This window comes from Chlamydotis macqueenii, chromosome 3 (genome assembly GCF_036417535.1).
Source record: "Chlamydotis macqueenii isolate bChlMac1 chromosome 3, bChlMac1.mat, whole genome shotgun sequence".
NCBI lineage: Eukaryota > Metazoa > Chordata > Aves > Otidiformes > Otididae > Chlamydotis > Chlamydotis macqueenii.
The window spans coordinates 39,121,602-39,140,684 of record NC_141558.1 but is presented as its reverse complement, the minus strand read 5'-3'; the positions used below and the strand labels follow the sequence as shown (position 1 = coordinate 39,140,684).

The following is a 19,083-nucleotide window of genomic DNA, read 5'->3' as shown; positions in this document are numbered from 1 at the left end:
ATTAATAGTTGTGAAGTCTGCCAACAGTGACTGTAGTGATTAGGTACATTTGAAAACAAGAGATTTCAGGTGAGCTTTGTGGATCCTCTCCCGAGGAGGTTCTCTGCCCTCTTCTCCCCTGCAGAAGATCCCCTCTACAATCACCGCTACTGGCATCCGATAGCAATTCCATCCAGGGAGACCACGTGGCCTCTGGCAGGTAGAATGTGGCATCATGCACTTACAATGACTATAGTGATCTCTCCTAGAGTTAAAACACAAGGATTTGGTTTGATCATTCTCAGACGGCACCTTTGATTTACTGATTTGGCAGAATTATCAGTTTAGTCACTCAGGAGGGATCCAAAGGGAGAGGAGTGAACGGGCTCCGTTCAAATGGAAGCACGGGCTTTCTGAGAAGGTATGCAATTTAGCACCAGATAGCAAACCAAGGGCTATGGCCAAGTTGAAATGCTGTTGCCTTTCTGCTTTTTCATACACAATCCTCAGTCTCAGAAGTCGTCACTTCACTTCGTTGTAGGCATGTGCCCTCTGCATTGATATTCAAGTAAACTGTCAAATATTCCAGGTGGATAGCTTAAAAGCAATCAAGTGTAGCATTTAATGCACAGCTTTACAGGGCAAGACACGTTTATAGAAAAAAAAAAAATCAAGCCAATCTCTCCCAAGATAAAGACTATTTTATATTACTGAAGGTAGGTCACACTCAGTAATGAGAAAAATCCAAGAAAAATTTTTGGTACCACACAATCCAGCTGGCTTGTCCCATCCGAGTTACGTATAATCACGCATGAAAACCAACACTGAAGATTCCTGGGTACTGACAGCTCCTACCAACGCATTCACGCTTTTGGTTACTCAACAAACTGGATACCTTTTTGTTTTGGTTAGCAGCATACAGAGAAATGGCTCCAATCCCGGGCACTACCAGCGGCACCGCTTCTGAGGCTCATTCCAGCGTGGAAAAGAGAGAGGTGGCGAGAGTGCTGCCAGGTACAGTCAGCAAGAGGCAGAAGAGTGCGGAGGGAGCCTATGCCATCAATAGAGCACAACCACCGAGTTTATCTGTAAGATCACAATCTCACTTCCCTTTCAGAAAGTGCCTTGTTTATTCAGTTTTCCATGGTATGGCATAAGGACTCATGTATTTTATAGATAGATACCAAACTGGTATTATCAAAATAAACCATCTGTTTTATAAACCCACTATTTACAAAAACGGTTTCTGAAGTTTTTTTGTTTTGTTTTGTTTTTTTAACAAAAATTAAACTATACACCAATCTAAGTTACAGAAACAAAAATAACCTTTATAAGATCACATGTATAAAACAAGAAATGAAATGTGATTTTATTTAAGGCAATACTGGGCTACTTCACAAATCACCACCTCAAATATATACACTGCTCCACACTACTAATTTTCTATCACATTCACAATGGATTCTTTAATACCAAATATTGTTTTAAATCTCCAATGTAGCAAACTATTTTTATTCACATTTCCATTTTTATTATGGAATCATAAATGCTTTGTATCCAATTAAAAGCAATGAAAAATGTAGCTATAAGAAAACTATTATATTTATGGGTTAACTACATATGAATATCATCCATAGATACTGGATGTTATAATTTACAAAAATGACAGCGTGTCAGTACATTTAACCTAGGAAATGTGATCTTATCCAGCTCCTCTCCTGTAAATAAATGCTTTATGCAAAATAAACTGGATATGGCAGACTTAGCTAGTTTTAGTTCAAAAGTTCTCAATTTAAAATGACTGAAGGACAGTTTTAAAAACTTGCTCACTTAGTTACAAATTAAAATTCCGAATATAAATGTGTCATTTAATAGTTTAGACTTACAGACTGCTGGTGGCAGCAAATGATTTACAATAATATATACAAAAAAAAAAATGTATCTACAAATAAAGAGTACTGTTATACATGAGCAGTGACCTGGTGGAAGATACCAATCACAGACAACTCACAAAGATTTAGTTCATGGAAAGGACAATCTGATAGAAAGTTGAGGTTTTGATCAAGTATTTACAAAACTGAAGCAATCACTCTGTTCTTCAAGTCCCATAGGGATAAAAACAAATAAGAAATTTACATGACTCATGTCATGTTTTTTGCTAGGTTAAATCACTTCAAAATAAAAGCGCTCCACAGATACTAGCATGCTTGATGGCTTCCTATTCAAAATAGATTTTATTACAGGTCACAGCTAAACACATTAGTTTTCAGTATTTTGACTCCCCTTCCTTGGTACCCATAACAATTACTTTTGCAGCTGTAACCTCTGGATTATCCTCCCAACATCCTTCGAGCTTTCTCAAACTGACAATAGGTTTCATTTCCTGAAGTTGCTTCAACACACGCTCAGTGCAGTCCTTAAAAGTCTTGTCTAAAACTATCTTTACATTATCACCACAAAGAAGCTGTGATGGGTTGGCAAATGGTACAAGGGTTTCAGTTTCAGAACATGACCAAGTGACATTATTACTTGCTACAGAGGTCTTCTCGTTGGATTTCCGTGAGTTCGAATGGGATCCTTTTTTGATTCCACTGCTATGGTAGTCTCTTTCAGTGTTTTTCTTTTGCTTCACAGCAGACTCTTCAAGGAACTTGAGGAATGACACTTCAAAACCCATTGGCTTAAATGAGCTCCAGTCAAAAGCTGCGGGTTGCTCTTCAGCCGTTTGAATGGCGACAGCAGTTTCTTCCTCCCTGTGCATGCTACTCACGTCAATGGGCAGTACTTCCTCAGTTTTTTCAGCTCTCCTCCTCTTATTCTGAGAAACATTTTTTTCTTTGTTTGCTCTTTTTAAGTTGTTTGATTTTTGCTTTTCTGAGGGGCAGGAGTTGGTCTCCTGCAAGTCACTATTTACACTGGAAGATATTTTTGCTTGATTTTCAGCACTTGAACAGTCCTCATTATTCAGCTTAGTAATGAATAGTTCTGTCAGTTCGTCCACTTCATCCTTCTCACCTTTTTCAGTTTCTTTTTGCGGTAATGCAGTTGTGCTTGAATCATTATTGCTCACTATCAAACTCTGTTCAGGCTCTTTCACATCACTTTTTTTATCAGTCTCCTCTTGTGAGCAAGAGACTTCCTTTACTTCTGAGACAGAGTGTTTTTTGGATACAATAAGAAGATTTCTGTGTTGGGAAGTAAATGCTTTGGACAGCTTGTGACATTTATAATGCCTTATTATGTTACTTTCACTTGTAACTACAGATGAACATCCCTTTATCATACATGGATACTGAGTTATGAACCTGCTTGTACATTCCGATAAGGCATCGTTTCTAGCCTTTATTGAATATACGTGCTTGCCGCGTTTCAGTGAATAGGCCTTATTTTCTTGAACTTGCATTCCTCTTAAGTTTTTGTTTTCCAAGTTCACATTTTTCTTTCTTTTTGTTTTCACTGACAGCCTGTTACCTTCTTTTTCCGATCTATTTTTTATTCCTCTTTGTTTGGACTTCAATGATTTCTCCTGATTTGCTTTGCTTGAAATATTTTCCTGACCTGGCGTCAGTCTCCTGGGTCTTATGAGATGATCTTTATGCCTGTCATTATGTTTGTTAAAAATATGCCTCAAGAGGTTTGACCTAGTAGCATAAACACGGTCACAGCCTTCACAGTCACACCTGAATACGCCATCATCTTCTACTTTGTTTGGCCTTATCTTAACACCATGATCTGCCTCAAGATGTACAACGTAGTTAAGATATGCTGTAAACGAAGACTTACACTGAGACTGATCACAAGAAAACCTTCCTGCCTCTGGAGCCGATTTCATGTTTCCAATTTGCTCTGGGGTCATGTAATGAAGCTTCATATAATGTTGTATCAAGCTGGTAACTTCCTGGAAGATGCGAGAGCAGTCACTCACCTCACACCTGAACTCTCTAACAGCAGGTTTGGTTTCCACCTCATCGTGTTCCTCTTTGCCTGGCTCAATCTCCTCCTCCACTTCGGCAGAGAAGGCAGGGAGGTCTGATTTGTGCACAGCTTGGTAATGAAGGATTAGGTTTTGTTGTATTGTAAAAGCCGCAAAGCAGCCCTGATGGACGCACCGGTATGGTCTATAAGGGCTGTATCTAGTGGGAAACTCCAGAGATTTTGTTACGGGCTTCCTACGTTTTCTCTCCTCTTTTTCCTTCCTGTACCTCCTAACCTTGCGTACTTTGGGTTGTGCCTGTGTATTACCAAAGGAGGCTGCATTATGCTGCTCCAGTGGAATAGAAACCACTTGTGGAGGCTTTTCCAGTCTTTCAGGAATATTATTTTCTGGTAGAAGTTTTTCCAAGACTTTTACAGGCTCTATAGCTTCCTTTATCTGAGCTTCTTTGACCAACGGAGCTGCAGTTTTGTTTTCTATTATTAGTGTCTGTAGAGTTTTTATTTCAACAGGTCGTGGAGCTGTGTTTACAGTTTCATTTTGAGATCTTCGGCCATAAGGTCTTTTAATTTTTAATTTTACCATCTCCTCTGTCGTAAAATGGTGCACAAGCTGACAGTGTGCTCGGAGATTAGAGTTTCTTGTGAATGTTTTTGGACAGGTAGCTACAACACATTTGAACGGGGCATACTTCAGTTGATGTTTCTTAATTTCTAGTATCATTTCTGCAGTGTACTGATGAATCTTGCCATAGTGTTTAAATAATGCATCTTTTGTCATAGCACTATAATTGCAGCCTGGATCCTGACATACAAAAGGCTTATTAACTTTATCACTAAACTGAATGTTACATGCCTCTGAGGATATCTGGATGAGGGGTTTATTTTCCGTTGATACAAGAGGAACTGCTGGAGCTAGCATATCTGCTGGAGGACACTGTGAAACAGTCTCAGAGACCTGAATGGGTGAATCATTTTCTAGTTTCAGTTTTTGCAAGCCCTCCAAAATTTCCAATATTTGAGTATCATCCTTTTGAGATGTCTCAGACTGAGCAGAGCTACTCTTTGCAGTGGTGACATTCCCCACATGTACAGCAAACTGTGCAGGAGTTGGTAGTTTTACACCATGCGCAGAATTTCCCAAAGGAGCCTCTGCATTATTTACTTGCGAGTTCTGTCCTGAAGCAGTGATGGTATCCTGAATTTCAGTTTTCACCTCAAGTATCTGTGAATTCATAGCAGTTTTAATTATTTCCAGGGTTTTTTCAAAGTTCTGCATAACATTGTCTTCTGAAATCTGTTCCTCCGAATTTGCTTGCACACAAGAATTTACAGCCATCATTTGGGAATCCCCATTTTCAGTTTTTACTGTTAAAGAGGGTAATGTGGTATGAGCCTCAAGATTTGTTTTTAAGTTCTCTTTTATACTGGCCATGAATAACTGATTGTCAACATTATTAAGTTTCTGTGTGAGATTTTCCACCACTTGTGCTTGAGAGCCACAATTTGCCAGCAAGTTGGACTGAAAACTGTCTCCCTGTATTTGCACGTTTCCTTCAGTGCTTTTGGTTAGAAGTTCCATCGTTGTTGTATTATTTACTGCTACTTTCTGTGATCTGTTGGGTGCAAGCAAGGGTGTAGTTGCTTTTCTCTTCCTCTTTGAAGCACTGGTTCCCTTCTTATTCAAGCTGCTCGATCCTGAATCCTTGGGACTACTTATAACTGAAACTCGAGAACTGTTCCCTGCAAAGTTTTGCGCTGCTGCAACAGTATTAGAAAATGAGCTAGGACACAAGCCATTTTCAACAGTCTTTAGCATTAAGTCCTCTGTTGCAAAAACAGGCAAACTCTTGCATTCGTTTACTGGAGGAATTTTGGCATCAAGAGTCTTATTTTGGTCTGTTAGCAAGGTACTGGGGCTACAGACTGTCTGCAGCAAAGGGGATGCAGTTGAGTTGGGGAGAACAGCTGCATTTATCTGAGTCGTACCAGTGATGCAACTTGTTGTAACTACGTGTGGAAGTACTTCTGTGTTATTAAAGGTACTTGGGATGCCTGCAGTTTCCAAGGCTTGTTTTATAATTTGATTTCCTTCCTCATTCCCACCAGTATTAAAGTTAGTCACATTGGCCCGTGGAAATATAGTCTGCAGTAAGGCTGTGGAACGATTTCCAGCTGCAAGTAACTGGAGGAACGATGGATCTTTCAAACACGTCTCTGGATTGAAGGCAGACTCCTGGGGTTGCTGCAAGTTTAATGAATTTGAGGAAAGAATCATACTGGCAAGCAAAGACTGTCCATTAGCCTGAAGAGCTTCTGCAGAAATTTCTGATCCTTCAAGAGGCTTGCAGTAAGACCTCTTAGATAAGTGACCACCAAGTGATCTAGGATTAGTGAAAACTCTGAAACATCTGCTACAGATAAATTTGCCATCCCTAATTATTGCTGGCCACTTTGCCCGCTTGTTATGTTTTGGCTTCCTTTCTTTCCCGTTAGGGCCCCGGCCACGATCTTTTTTCACCTTTTCTGAACCTGGATGTTGAGAACTAGTTTCATTGAAGTTATTTTCATTACTCAGTTGTGAGGGAAATATTTGATCAATAGTTTCCTCTTTTGGGAAAGCAGAACTAGTGTTTCCTTCTAGTTGCAATGAAAAGTTATTTGTATTATTTTCCAGTTGTGAGAAGACTGAATTGGGAGGATTCTCTGCTGCTGAAGGGAAGAGAGACATTGGACCGTTTTCTGCAGGCAAAGGAAGAAAAGGATCTGAACTGCCATCAATATTCAGAGGCATAACTGTTTTTGCCAGATCGTCCAACTGGGAAGGTAAGGTTGCACCCGACAGATTTTCCATTTGTGAACATAAAACACTCTCAGGCTCACTTTTAATACGAGCAGACAAACTTGGATTTATGACACTTTCTACTACAGGCAACATAGGACTGGCCAAATTTTCTAGGTGGGTTGGGAAAAGTGTACTTGAGACATGTTGCACTTGACTGGAAGAGGTGGGATTCAAATTTGGTTTGTTCTGTGCAGTAAAAGCAGCACCACTGGGATTGCCCACTTGCGACGGCATAAGATACACAATCTTCCCATCGTTCGGCACATTTTGCGAACTGCTGGATTTTCGTGGTTTCTTATTTTTACGCTGCATTTTAAAAGCAGCATATTGGTCAGGGTGTGCTGCCTTCATATGTTTGCCAATGCTCTGTGATGAGTTGTATGTTCGAGTACACCCCTCAACCTGACAATTAAACTTCTGAACTGAGGGTGCTGGTGACACAGCTGGAACTAAAGAGCTATTTATGTTAGGCTGTGAAGGAATAAACGTAATACTTTCTAAAGTTTTTAAAGGCAGGTTATATAGATTAGCTGCAGTCTTAATACTGTCTTCAATTTCAAGTTTGGAAATGGGTACACTGTTTCGATATCCTGCCTGATTCTGCACGCTGAATGGATTTACAACGCTCACTTGTCTTTCTAAGTTTTTTGATTCGAGGGCTTCTGGTTTTAGTGTGTCTGAGATGACAGAAATATTTTGGATATTCTGAGTCTGACTGAGACAGTCTTCTTCCTTTCTCTCTTGGAAAACTGGAAGACAAGAGTCAACCGATGAACACAACTGCTGGGCTCCAGGTTTAGTGATATCTACTTTAGTGGCAGTAGCAGCCAATTTACCTCTTTTTACAAAGTTTTCTCGGATCTTCTGGTTAACAGTAGATACCTTAACAGTGCTCACTGGCATTGCCATTTCTGTCTTCACTGAACCTGTAGGAGACTGCTCCAAACCAGCATTAGGCAAGGAATTGCTCTGCCGCAGTATACTGACTGATGCGTTTACACTTTCATTCCCTACTGGTTCTGCTTTGATTTGATTCCAGACGATGTTTTCTCCTTCAGTAAAACTACTTTGGTTGTCAGTCAGAGAAGATGTCAATTCCTCTTTAACAGCAATTCCATCAGTATTTTCATTAGCTTTAGAAAGTTGACTAAGATCAGGCTGACTAGTCTGGCTTTCAGGCTGTTGCACTTTTTCAGGCTGCTTGTTGTGATCCTCAACGTGCTTTTCCAGTTCATTTTGAGAACGGTACACCTTTCCGCAGCCTGTGACTTTGCAGGTATAGGTATTATAGTGTTGTGCTTCATGATCATAGAGTAGATAGGCTTCAGAAAACACTCTGCCACATTTAGGAAACATACACTTTGCTCTGAAGACTTGATGTTCTTTCCTATGCGTCAGCAGCTCAGCATAACTGTTAAAACCAGCCTTACATTTCATCTGTATGCAGATATAAGGCTTGCTGCCACAGTGCATTTGTAAATGATCATTCAGGTGAGTAACACTTACGAAATGTCGTCTACAGTACTGGCAAATCACTTTTTTGCTTTGCATTTCAAGAAAACGTTTAGCTTCTTCGTTATCTTTATGCCCCTTTGCATGTGCTATTAGATTTTTAAAATATTTAAAGCCTTTTTTACAAAATGTTACGGGGCAGGTGAATTCATTAACAGGTAGTGGCTTTTGAACTGGCACTATCTCTGGTACATAAGGTTTATCTTTGTCATCATTCTCATCATCTGAGCCATCATTATCATTAAACACAATGAAGTCTGTTGAATAGAGGCTGTTTTTCTTAATGGGTCGCTGTTCCTGTTTGGATACAGAATTAGTTTTCTGATTCTCGTTGGCAGTTGCTATTTTAGGAGGTCTTCCCAGTCTTCTCAGTGGTTTCATAGCAGCCAGTCTCTCTTTGCTGGATTTTTTAACATGCAAAGTTACATGGGGAACAAAGTTTTCTTTAGAATTAAAATTCTGGGCACAAATAGGGCAACTGTAAATTCCATCTTTATAATGTTTTTGTGCATGCCTAACTATTCTGTGACCTAGGAATTCTTTGTCGCATAATACACAATACTGCATATAAGCTTGCCAGTTCCGAAACCTAGCTGATATGAACCCCCTCTCTCTGAGTTTTTTAATTTCTCTCTTTTTCTGCTTTTCATCTCTGATACCCTTAAGAAGGCTTGTAGCTTCATCAAAAGTGCCAGCAAGGCCATTCACAGAAGTTTCTTTAGTCTCTTCTTGGCAATCCTCAACCTTCTCATAAACTTCACTATCATTTAGTTCATCTATTGATGACACGATGGATGCCTCCTCTCCCATCAGAGCCAGACACTGACGCTTAAGAGTTTTCCAGTCCCAGAATTCTGGATCAAAAGGCCACTGAGTTTTCAGTACAAGTAAGAGCTCACAGCGCAAAGAATTTGGTATTGGAAGATTCTCTTCATCGTACTTCTGGTCAGGCTGATTATACAGCATTTCAACAGCATAATATGCATCCACAGTGGGTTCAAGAAGAAATTCACTCAGCTGACAAGCACGTTTAACCTCCAAATCATCTGGAAGCAAGCAGGAGATAGTCTTGCAAATAGATATCTTGACATCTGTATTTTCACTGGATTCCAAGCGCAGTGCTTTCACACACAGTTCAATGCAGGTTGCAAGTCCAGCACCATCAATCTATAAAGCAAAACTAATTTTAGTAAGTCAGCTTATCATAACTTGTGCTATATTTGTAAATGAGATATCATTATTCAAGCCTAAGTGTCAGAAAAAATGCACCTGCAGCTTATAATAATACATTTATTTTAAGAAACATAGTGGCTTGTGTTTAGATGCTATTCCTTAAGTTGCATAATTTGTCTTCACGCTCCTAAGAAAATGTGAAAGTTTACATACTACTAAAACACAAATTAATTGTATGTTCTGTCTAGTCTGAGGACTTAAGCACTGTATGTTAGAGGTGTTCGCTTTATATTAAAGCAATATTGAGCCTTTTCCATGAAATAAAACCTGCCAGTTGTGTCACAGTTATTTGAGATGAGCTTCTATGGAGCATTAACACTGGTTAGAATTCAAATGGTAAGAAGTGCTACAGCTAAAGGAGGAGAAGCATCTGATCTTCAAAAAGATCTCATTTGGAAATCACTTAAGGTATAAAGGTTTATTTTTATTTTTAAAGATTATGTCACTTCAAAATCAACTGACCTCAACTGAACACATGGCTTTTTTCCAACTGAAAGTAATAAGTATAGTCAACTGTTCCATCATTTAAGTGTTCCAAAGGTCATGTGGTCTTTATTAATTTATAACCTCAGGCAATGTAAATTACATTTATGTTCACTTTACAGTCCCTTTATGCTGCCAAGGATGCACAGAAAGGCTGTGGTATATATGAGAATAAAGTACAGCAAATTTATGAGAGCACAAAAGTATGCCACCCATAAGGTCTCAAATTTCTGTGGATCAATGAAATGATCCACAGCTCACTAGAGAAAAATCAGTATGGCATAGAGCAGACAGAGCTCTAAATATCACCAGCCTCTGTGAAAGTTATTTTCCTCCCCCTCTCTAACTACAATTTAGTTCAGATCTTTGGGAAAAATAATCTTTAGGATTACAAGCCCATGATTAGCCATACTAGAACACTACAAAAGGAAAAAAGATTTTTTTTTCTTAAAATTAATAGACCAAATTACAGAAATCCCCCAACTAAAAGCCTTTGCAAGAGCTCAATTTAGCTATAAACATTAAATAATGCAACTGCTAATGAGAGGAAACCAGGAAAATCAGATTACAAGGTTAGCTGAGATAGATTAACAGTGTTTTTAATACAACACTGGATCTAAGTCCATAAAAGGCAAGAATTTCATTTATCAAAACAAACTGCAATCTTAGGTGGCAATTCAAAAGGGGTTGGTTTTTTTTTTTTCTTTTTAGACTTTCTGTAATTTTCTCATATATTAATATACAGCTTTCATTGTCTCTCCTCATAAGCTTTTCCTCTCCATTTTCTGTAATATCTGATATATGGAAAACAATGAAGAGGAATGTTAGGACCTGCTAACAGAAAATACCTAATTTAGAAGACACTGACAATGAGTCTATAACTTCATCTTTAGTTTTTACTTAATCTCATTTGTGACATCCAGCTCTTCTGTTTATCCCTCTTTTTTTTTTTTCCCATACGAAGAAAGAAGTTTTAATGATTCAAAATGAACCAACTTATAGTTTACCTGCAGAAGGAAGTTGCTATGGCCTTTCCTAAAACCAATTAGGATTGACCCAAAGCTGATGCTACACAAAGAGACAGGATGTCTAAGCAGCTTTCATAAATTTTCCTGATTACAGTCCCATTAAAAGTGGCAAAAATATTTTTTCAGTATCCTTACCTCTGAATTAATTACTTTAATCAGGAAGAAAATGTGATAAACAGTCTTAGTTAACACAGAAAGTTGTCGACATCTCTCTAGATAAACTTGAATAGAAGGTTCTACCCTTTGCTGTAGTTTACTCCAGAAAAGAGTCAGTTCCCTAGAACAAGAGAACAATATTTCAGGGCCAGCAATGCAACCACTAATCTGATCACAAGAAATGCAAGGTTGAGAACAGTTTCTATTTTTTTCTTTGGGAAAGGAAAAAATCTGAATTTATTCACAACTTATCTTACAGAGAAAAGCTTTTATTAATATAACCACATTATTAGTATCTAATTTTCAGTATTATTACAATGACTCAATTCCAGAAGGACAGATCAGAATAATACCATATTACCACAATTTACGCTACATAATTTACAGGCTCATGATGTGGTCTTGAAAAGTCTTGTGAAGTAGTTTACTCTTCACTCTACAGCTGGAATTTCATACTTCTGAATTCTTAGTAATTACTAACAGCTACAGCAGGATGGCTTTTCTCTGCGTAGATACATTCTTCTTGAGCTACTGTGCTTTTAAAACTAAATCTGTGATTTAATGAGTATTACTGTGTCAGCACTAACTCACTAGTTCATTCCTCCTATAGGTGCAAAGTATTTAGTACCTTGTGGAATGGTGTAAGCCCCCAAACTTTAGCAGAATCTGTTAAAGCAAAATCCTGCATTAGCAGATGTTCTCCTGCTGTGGCACATACAAAGGGAGGCGCACAAACAAAGCAAATCCTTCAAGAATCGTATAAGTTTGGAAGTACAACCAAACTGTTAGCAGTTGGAAATTCAGACCCTAACAGCTCAAATATCTACTAACAAAGACCAGTTATTTGTTCCCTCATTAATGAGAGCAAGCCCTAAACAATAAGTATCTTCATCTAGCTTATTGGTTATAGTACTAAAGAGCTCCTTTTCTAGGAGTTTGTTAGAGAAAAAAATACTGTGTTATGAAATAAGGACAGACGGGAACATGCATTAAATGTTGATATAATGCTGACTAGCTGCCTGCAGATATTAAATTCTTTATTTCTACAGTGTAAGATTATTGTCAAGAAAAATTATTAACCAGCATTTGTAAATGCCTCATCATACATGCATCCTTCAAATTCGCATAATGGAAACTAATCCTGTCAAATACTTTTAAAAATTTTCTTTTTCAGCTTTCCAAGAGCCTTATCTCCTTCCTGTTTAGCTCACAGATTTTACCAGCTAAAGAAAGTTAACTTATGGCTTTATCTATCAGCTCTGTCTTCTCAAAACTAATTTTTGTTCCACTATACAGAAAACAATATTTAAACTCACCAGGCACAGTACATCTCTCCTTGCTGCAGCTGACGAGATAAAAATGCTGCACATAAAATTAGAGCACTTTTTTCATCTCCATCAGATTCTAGGTTACAGATCATTTCTAGAGCATCTTTGCAATCTACTTCTGCAATCTAGAAGTGAGGAAAGAAAACGAGACCAAGACTAAGAAAGTGGTTTCATTTTCAGACATGCAGTCATCTGATCCTTTCCAAAAAGGCAGTAATTTAGAACTCAGAGAATATTTAACTCTATCAGATAGAGATAAGCTTGAAAGCAAATCAGTGCATCTCTAGGTAGTGTCAAAACCGATTATGTCACCAGAAAAACTGTTTTATTAAAGTGAATATAAACTTGTTTCTCAGACAGAAGACTTATTTGTATCTACTGTCCCAGTCACCTAAAAATTTTAAAGTACATTACTCATATATATTACATACATATGATAATTGCAGTCAGCAGATTTATAACTTTAAATTGCAGCCTAACACAAAAATATTACTACCTGAAATTCTAACCCAGTTTACTAGTCACTGATTTTATTACTGCTTTAATACAATAGCTGGGCAATTAATGAATCTGAAGTTTAACATGAATGTTCCAGTATTTTATAAAATCAAAGATAAAAAGGGAAACTGTACAGTAAAAAGCAGGTCAACTGAATGCTTTTCTAGAAGAATGTTACAGTCTCTGTAACAAAACTTATTTGTTCAAGCAATGATGGAAGCACTTAGTTTTGTAGCAAAACAAAGGAAAACCACAGTCACCCAGCAGTACTAGACAGTTTTATCAATACTGAATTGGTGCACTTGTTTTAACCACTGCTGTCTAATTTGACTCTCAGCAGACTGGTTTGATTACATCAATTAGTGCATCTGGCAGGACATGCTGGTATTATTTCTTTGATATTGGCAGTTGAATAGCACTGTTGGAAGTCTCTCTTCAGAAATCACAAGACCACTCAAAGCAAGAAACAGAAGCGCCCACCCAAACACCCAGCTAGTCTGGCACTTTGGATAAGGTGGCAGCACAGCTTGGTTGGGCACCACGGTATCCAGTAATCAAATTACAATTTTGAAGAATACAGCAACTCATTTTTTCCTCTAAAATGACATTTTGTAAATACACTAATAATCCCTCAATGAACATCATTTGAGGCTTAATAACCTCAAAGCCATCTTCTAAAGAAAACTGCATTTCTCAAGACCTCAGAGAGGATGGATTAACATAACTGTAATACCAACTTAGATTGAAACTCTGCTTTGCTCAGTGCCCCACCTCAGATGGGGACCTTCAGTTAGAAGTTTAGGGAATAATGTGGGAAACTGAACTTACAATAAAGGGAATTTTTTTTCTGAAATGTTTTTCCAGCCTCCTTGAGTTCCTATGGGACCCAGCTTCCAGCAAAGGTCTGTACAGGTCTAGCCATCAAGTCTGTCAGTTTAGCATTTCACATACCACAGATGTGAATTCTTCACATTACTGAAGCAAACTATTAAACCTATTCAACTATAAGACTATCCTATTCGGAATGGATATAAAAATTTCCATACCACTAAAGAGTGAGCTATACTTCTTTACTGTTTACCTCCCCCCTCCGCGATGTTCTTACTGTTCTCACACTACGAAATGGCTATCTTTCTCAGTTCAGAAGTCCATCTTGACATGTTAATAGCTTACCTGCCTCCTCTTGGTAACACGTAAACTTTCCAGAATGGTTAGTAGTGCTGCAGCTGAAGCTGCAAAGCTAAGCAACCCAAGCAATTCAAGGTTTGGATATTGGGAATTAGGTTATCTGTGATAACCTGGTTTCAACTTTTCTGTATGTTACGGCATCCTAAGAAACAAGGCTACCCCATTCCTTTTGTCCACGGGATTCATGTTTCATTCACTGACTAAGTCAATTCTTCTTTGGAAGCGTGGCGGGGCTGAGTAATGAAGGAAGCATGCTTGCAGGGTCATAAATTCAAAGTTTCATTGACTTTTCAGCAAACAAACACGAGATTGTACAGCCCTGTCACAGCTCCTCCTGAGCCTTTTCTGGCAGGGCCTACAGAGCAGCCAGAGCTAGGAGGATAAGACCGATCCAATCCTACTGAGCATCAGACAAACATGTCCAGTGAGAAGCTGTCATCTTAGAATCTAGTCTATATCTAGAGTAGGAAACTTTTCCAACTCTCATCACTGCATAATTTTCATCCCTTTAAGATCAATTTCAGCATGCTTAATACTTATTATGAACATAAAAAGATGACATAGACAGCAGAGAGATGCAGACAGTTGAGAAAACTGACAACTGTCGTTAGTCTTCCTTTAAGAAGGAAAAAAGCTCAGATAAAATTTTGGGCTGGCGTAAGAAATGAACATATCACCTGAAAGAATGCAGAAGAGCAAAGCTGTTATCCCTTCTTTGACTTCTGCATTTAAATAAGAAAGATTTTATATGTCAAACCAGATCAAATATCTGATTTCACCTTCATCCTCACCTGTGCATTTGGTTTAAAAAAAGGTTACGTTTATTCTCTGAACTGAAAGTAGCATCTAAAGGGCCCCACTCCATGTACTAGGTTCTACACAAAAAGCTATAGTTAAAATAGTAAGAGTGGGAAAACCATTACTTTCACCTTACTAACAGAATTTGAGGCAGAGCTTTAAAACACTTCAAGTAAAACCAACCATAAAGTTGTAGCAGACCCAGAAAATGCCTACTAGTGACGTAATATTACACTTCAACAAGTGTTTCATCAAGTCATTGCTAGTCAGTTTAAAGGTGACTTAAACGAAAAGAAAAACCAAGTATTTTAGATCATATTTTACAAGAAAAACAGCCTACGATCAGTGAAGTTATTATCATTAAAGAAGTAACTCTAAAAGAAGTTCTTCATTTTTTACTTACTTCTTCCATTAGCTTTTCATTTGGTGATCCTGAACAAAGACAGACTAGGTAGGTTTGCTTGAAATTGCCTTTTGTACTGATTTCTGGGTGGTCAGAGCAGAGTTTTGCCAGGGCAGTAGCTTGCGTTAATTGCTTTGTTTTCATTAGGTGCTTAATACGCATATCCAGCAGGACGGGGCCTTCAAACACTAAAAATTCATTCACTTCAAAGAAAAACAAGCCAAAATATTACATACACGTTTCACAACAGGTTACAGAGTTAATTGATGGCATTTACTCACTCATGGTTAACCCTTAAAATTTATACAAATCAAAAACAGTACAAAAGGTACAAAACACATATGAGAAAAAGCACCTTCAAGAATTGTACTTGTTTATTATAAGGATTCCCTGCTACAGGAGACCTTTTATCTACTTACAAGCTTTAAGTCATTCTAATTTATTGGCAAAATAGCTGTACACAAAACAGATTTAGAAAGCATATAAATATTAAAATATTTACATACCACTCAATTATAGTTCTAGAGTAAGACAAACCCACTTCTCTCATGTTCCTCTTTATGTGTTTGTGCTACACCTTTCCTAATAGCTGCCTTTTAAAGACCCTGCTATGGAAGGATAAATGTGACAAGTGTTAAAGCATCTGAAGTTCTGTTCTGGTTTTGTTTAGTGAGGGGGGGCCTAAGGTGGCAGCTTCTGTAGGAAACTGCTAGAAGTCGCTCCCCTTTGTTCAGGGGACTTGGCCAGGACTAGGGCGGACCCACTGCTGGCCAAGGCCGAGCCAACTGGTAGCACAATGTTCCATGATAACACCTCTGCGATAACGTATTTAAGAAGGGGAAAACAGAAAAAAAAAAAAAAAAAAAAAAAAAAGGGAGAGAAGATGTGAAGCAGCTGAGCGGGGGCAGAGAGGGGGAGACGCGAGCCTTGTGGGCCTTGCAGGCCTCACCCTCTGGCCTCCCGCCAGGCAGCTGAATGGGCCCAACTTGGCCCAGCCTGGCTGCAAGAGGAGATGAGATGTGAATGAGATGTAAAAAGATCCTGAGAGGCGTCTGCCAGCCTGTTGTGAAGAATTTTTCTTGTGAGAGGAACGGCTGCAGACGCCACAGTCAGTGAAGAAGGAGGGGGAGGAGTAATGCAGCTCCTGGCCAAGATTCCCCTGCAGCCTGTGGTGACGACCATGGTGGAGCAGGTTGTCCCCCTGCAGCCCATGGAGGTCCACGGAGTAGCAGAGATCCACGTGCAGCCCATGGAGGACCCCACGCCGGGGCAGGTGGATGCCTGAAGGAGGCTGTGGCCTATGGAGGGCCCACTGGGGCAGCTGTTCCGGAAGGACTGCACCCTGTGGAAGAGATGACCCACGCCAGAGCAGTTTCAGAAAGGACTGTGGCCCGTGGGAGGGACCCCACGATGGAGCAGGGGAGGAATGCGAGGAGTTATTTGTCCAACAATGATGCAGCGGCGTAAAGCAACGTGTGATGAACTGACCGCGACCCCCATTCCCGCTTCTCCCCTGTGCCACTCGGGGGCAGAAGGTAGTAGAGATAACGTTAAGCCCGAGAAGAGGGAAGGGTGCGGGAACGTTTTCTTGTTTTCCATCTCGTTATCCTGCTATTTTTAGTAATAAATGAATAGTTTTCCCCAAGCAGAGTCTTTTTTTCCCACAACGGTAACTTTAAGGATTTCTCCCTGTTCTTATCTCAAACCTCAAGCCGTTTTTCTTATATCATCTCCCCCTATTCTCTCAGAGGGTGGGGAGAGTGAGAGAGAGACTGCCTAGTCTGGTCCAGATCGGGGCTGAACTACGCCAAGTTCTTTGCATTGGTGTTGAATATTTTGTATTATACATCCATACAAAGCAGTCAAACTCCTTTAAAAGGTCTTCAGCCAAATAAGTTTCCTACAAAAAAGAGGCTTGTCTTGTATACACTTGGCTGTGCATAGTTTAAAACGTAAAGATACAGGAATGGCTGTATTTTATTGGACTATATTCTGTAGATATAGAATCATAGAATAGTTTGGGTTGGAAGGGACCTTCAAAGGTCATGTAGTCCAACTCCCCTGCAAGAAGCAGGGACATCTCCAACCAGATCAGGCTGCTCAGAGCCCCATCCAACCTGGCCTTGAACGTTTCCAGGGATGGGGCATCTACCACCTCTCTGGGCAACCTGTTCCAGTGTTCTACCACCCTCACTGTAAAAAATTTCTTCCTCATGTCTAATCTGAATCTACCTCCTTCTATTTTAAAACCATCACCTCTCGTCCTATCGCAACAGGCCCTGCTGAAGAGCTTCTCCCCATCTTTCCTGTAGGCCCCCTTTAGGTACTGGAAGAATGTATGAATATGCTGCTAACAGAGTTAAAACTCTACCATCTAAGCCAACAACCAAACTCTATGTGCTTCAGTGGAAGGTGTAAGACTCCTACAAAAAAAAAAGGAGAGCACAGGGTAATGTTCCTATTCTTATGTATACATCCCAGGTCTCATCTAGATCTTCAAGAACAAAATTACCTCAGCTTCGAAGCAGGAGGTTTAGTACTACCTCCAAAATACTTAGTTATTAAAACTAGATAGACACAGAGACAAGAGATTTCCTTTAATCCTTTTGACATCAGCCCCTCTCCAAGACAACTGTTTCCACAAGCTATTTTTCATGCTATGAAAAATCTTTTTGGTTTTCAGTTACCTGCATTTTAATTACATGACACATTCCCTCAGCTTTTAAAAACAACAGGATTTTCTACTGTTTTCTGTTTCCGTTCTTTCCCGAAAAACGGCAGATTCATTATATTCTTTCAATGTTAGGGTAGAATCTTGATCTTTTCTTTTTCTTTTTTTTTTTTTTTCCCCCCACCCTTTGAGTATTTTCATCACTCCTTCCTGAAACTTTCTGGGCATTTGCAGTGCTCACTTTCTGACACATCTTGGTAGAAACGTTCATTATATTCCTCTTAATTTACTCGCCTTGAATTTCACTTGAGTCATGTTGCCTATTCACATAATTTATGTTTTCTTGACTTTCAAAGTCCTGTTCAGTCTTGATGAAATAGTTAATTTCAGCATCTGCAAAATTAATTCTCTCTCTAGTATTTGGAGGGTTAGTATACTGAACATGAGGTTTACTGCAAGAAAAAAGATAATATAATTTTATTCTTTGCTTCGTCACATCCTTGTTAGTTTTTGATTCATTACTGTCTTTCATTTTATCTCATGATTTCTCCTTCTTCTAGCTACTTATACAGGATATTACTAAAAGATCATCTTGCAATTGAAATTAGGTCAACTGTTTTCTTCTCTATCATTTTAGCACACAGAATTTTAGGGCAAAAAATACTGCCTTTTGCAGAAACCAGACCTGTTAGACCTCATCATTATCTTTCATGCATTTTCAGATTTATGGTTGAATTATCATTTCAACCAACTTGTTAGTTATTTGTTCAGGATCCTTGTGCAGTATCACAGATGATCAGTGATGGCTCACTGATCTGTAAGAATATTCAATTAAATATGAGTTCTTTCCTCCTCTCTCCATGTCGATGAAGATACGACTAGATTTTTATTCATGTAGGAACAATGGAAAACTAGAGTGCACTTACAGACAATTGGAGGACGGTAACCATTTTTGTGTTTATTAGAGGACATCTGCCTTTTGAGCAGCAGAATTAATGTTCCTTTAATGTCCTTACCAATGCCTTATA

At 38.9% G+C, this 19,083-nt stretch overlaps 1 protein-coding gene across 5 annotated transcripts in view; it reads right to left on the bottom strand.

Moving 5' to 3' along the window:
- Positions 1–660: 660 nt before the first annotated feature.
- Positions 661–19,083, bottom strand: part of ZNF292 (zinc finger protein 292) — a 59,717-nt gene continuing 41,294 nt past the window's right edge. For 2 of the 5 annotated variants that reach the window (XM_086746001.1, XM_086746004.1), the window contains 4 exons: positions 15,385–15,587; positions 12,486–12,622; positions 11,149–11,290; positions 661–9,436 (listed from right to left, as the gene is read on the bottom strand). In XM_086746001.1, the coding sequence (XP_086602127.1) occupies positions 2,246–9,436; positions 11,149–11,290; positions 12,486–12,622; positions 15,385–15,587 (7,673 nt within the window). In that variant the 3' untranslated portion in view covers positions 661–2,245. Of the gene's footprint in view, positions 9,437–11,148; positions 11,291–11,797; positions 11,836–12,485; positions 12,623–15,384; positions 15,588–19,083 lie in introns of those variants that run through there. The other 3 variants (XM_086746003.1, XM_086746005.1, XM_086746006.1) reach the window with 3 other exon arrangements.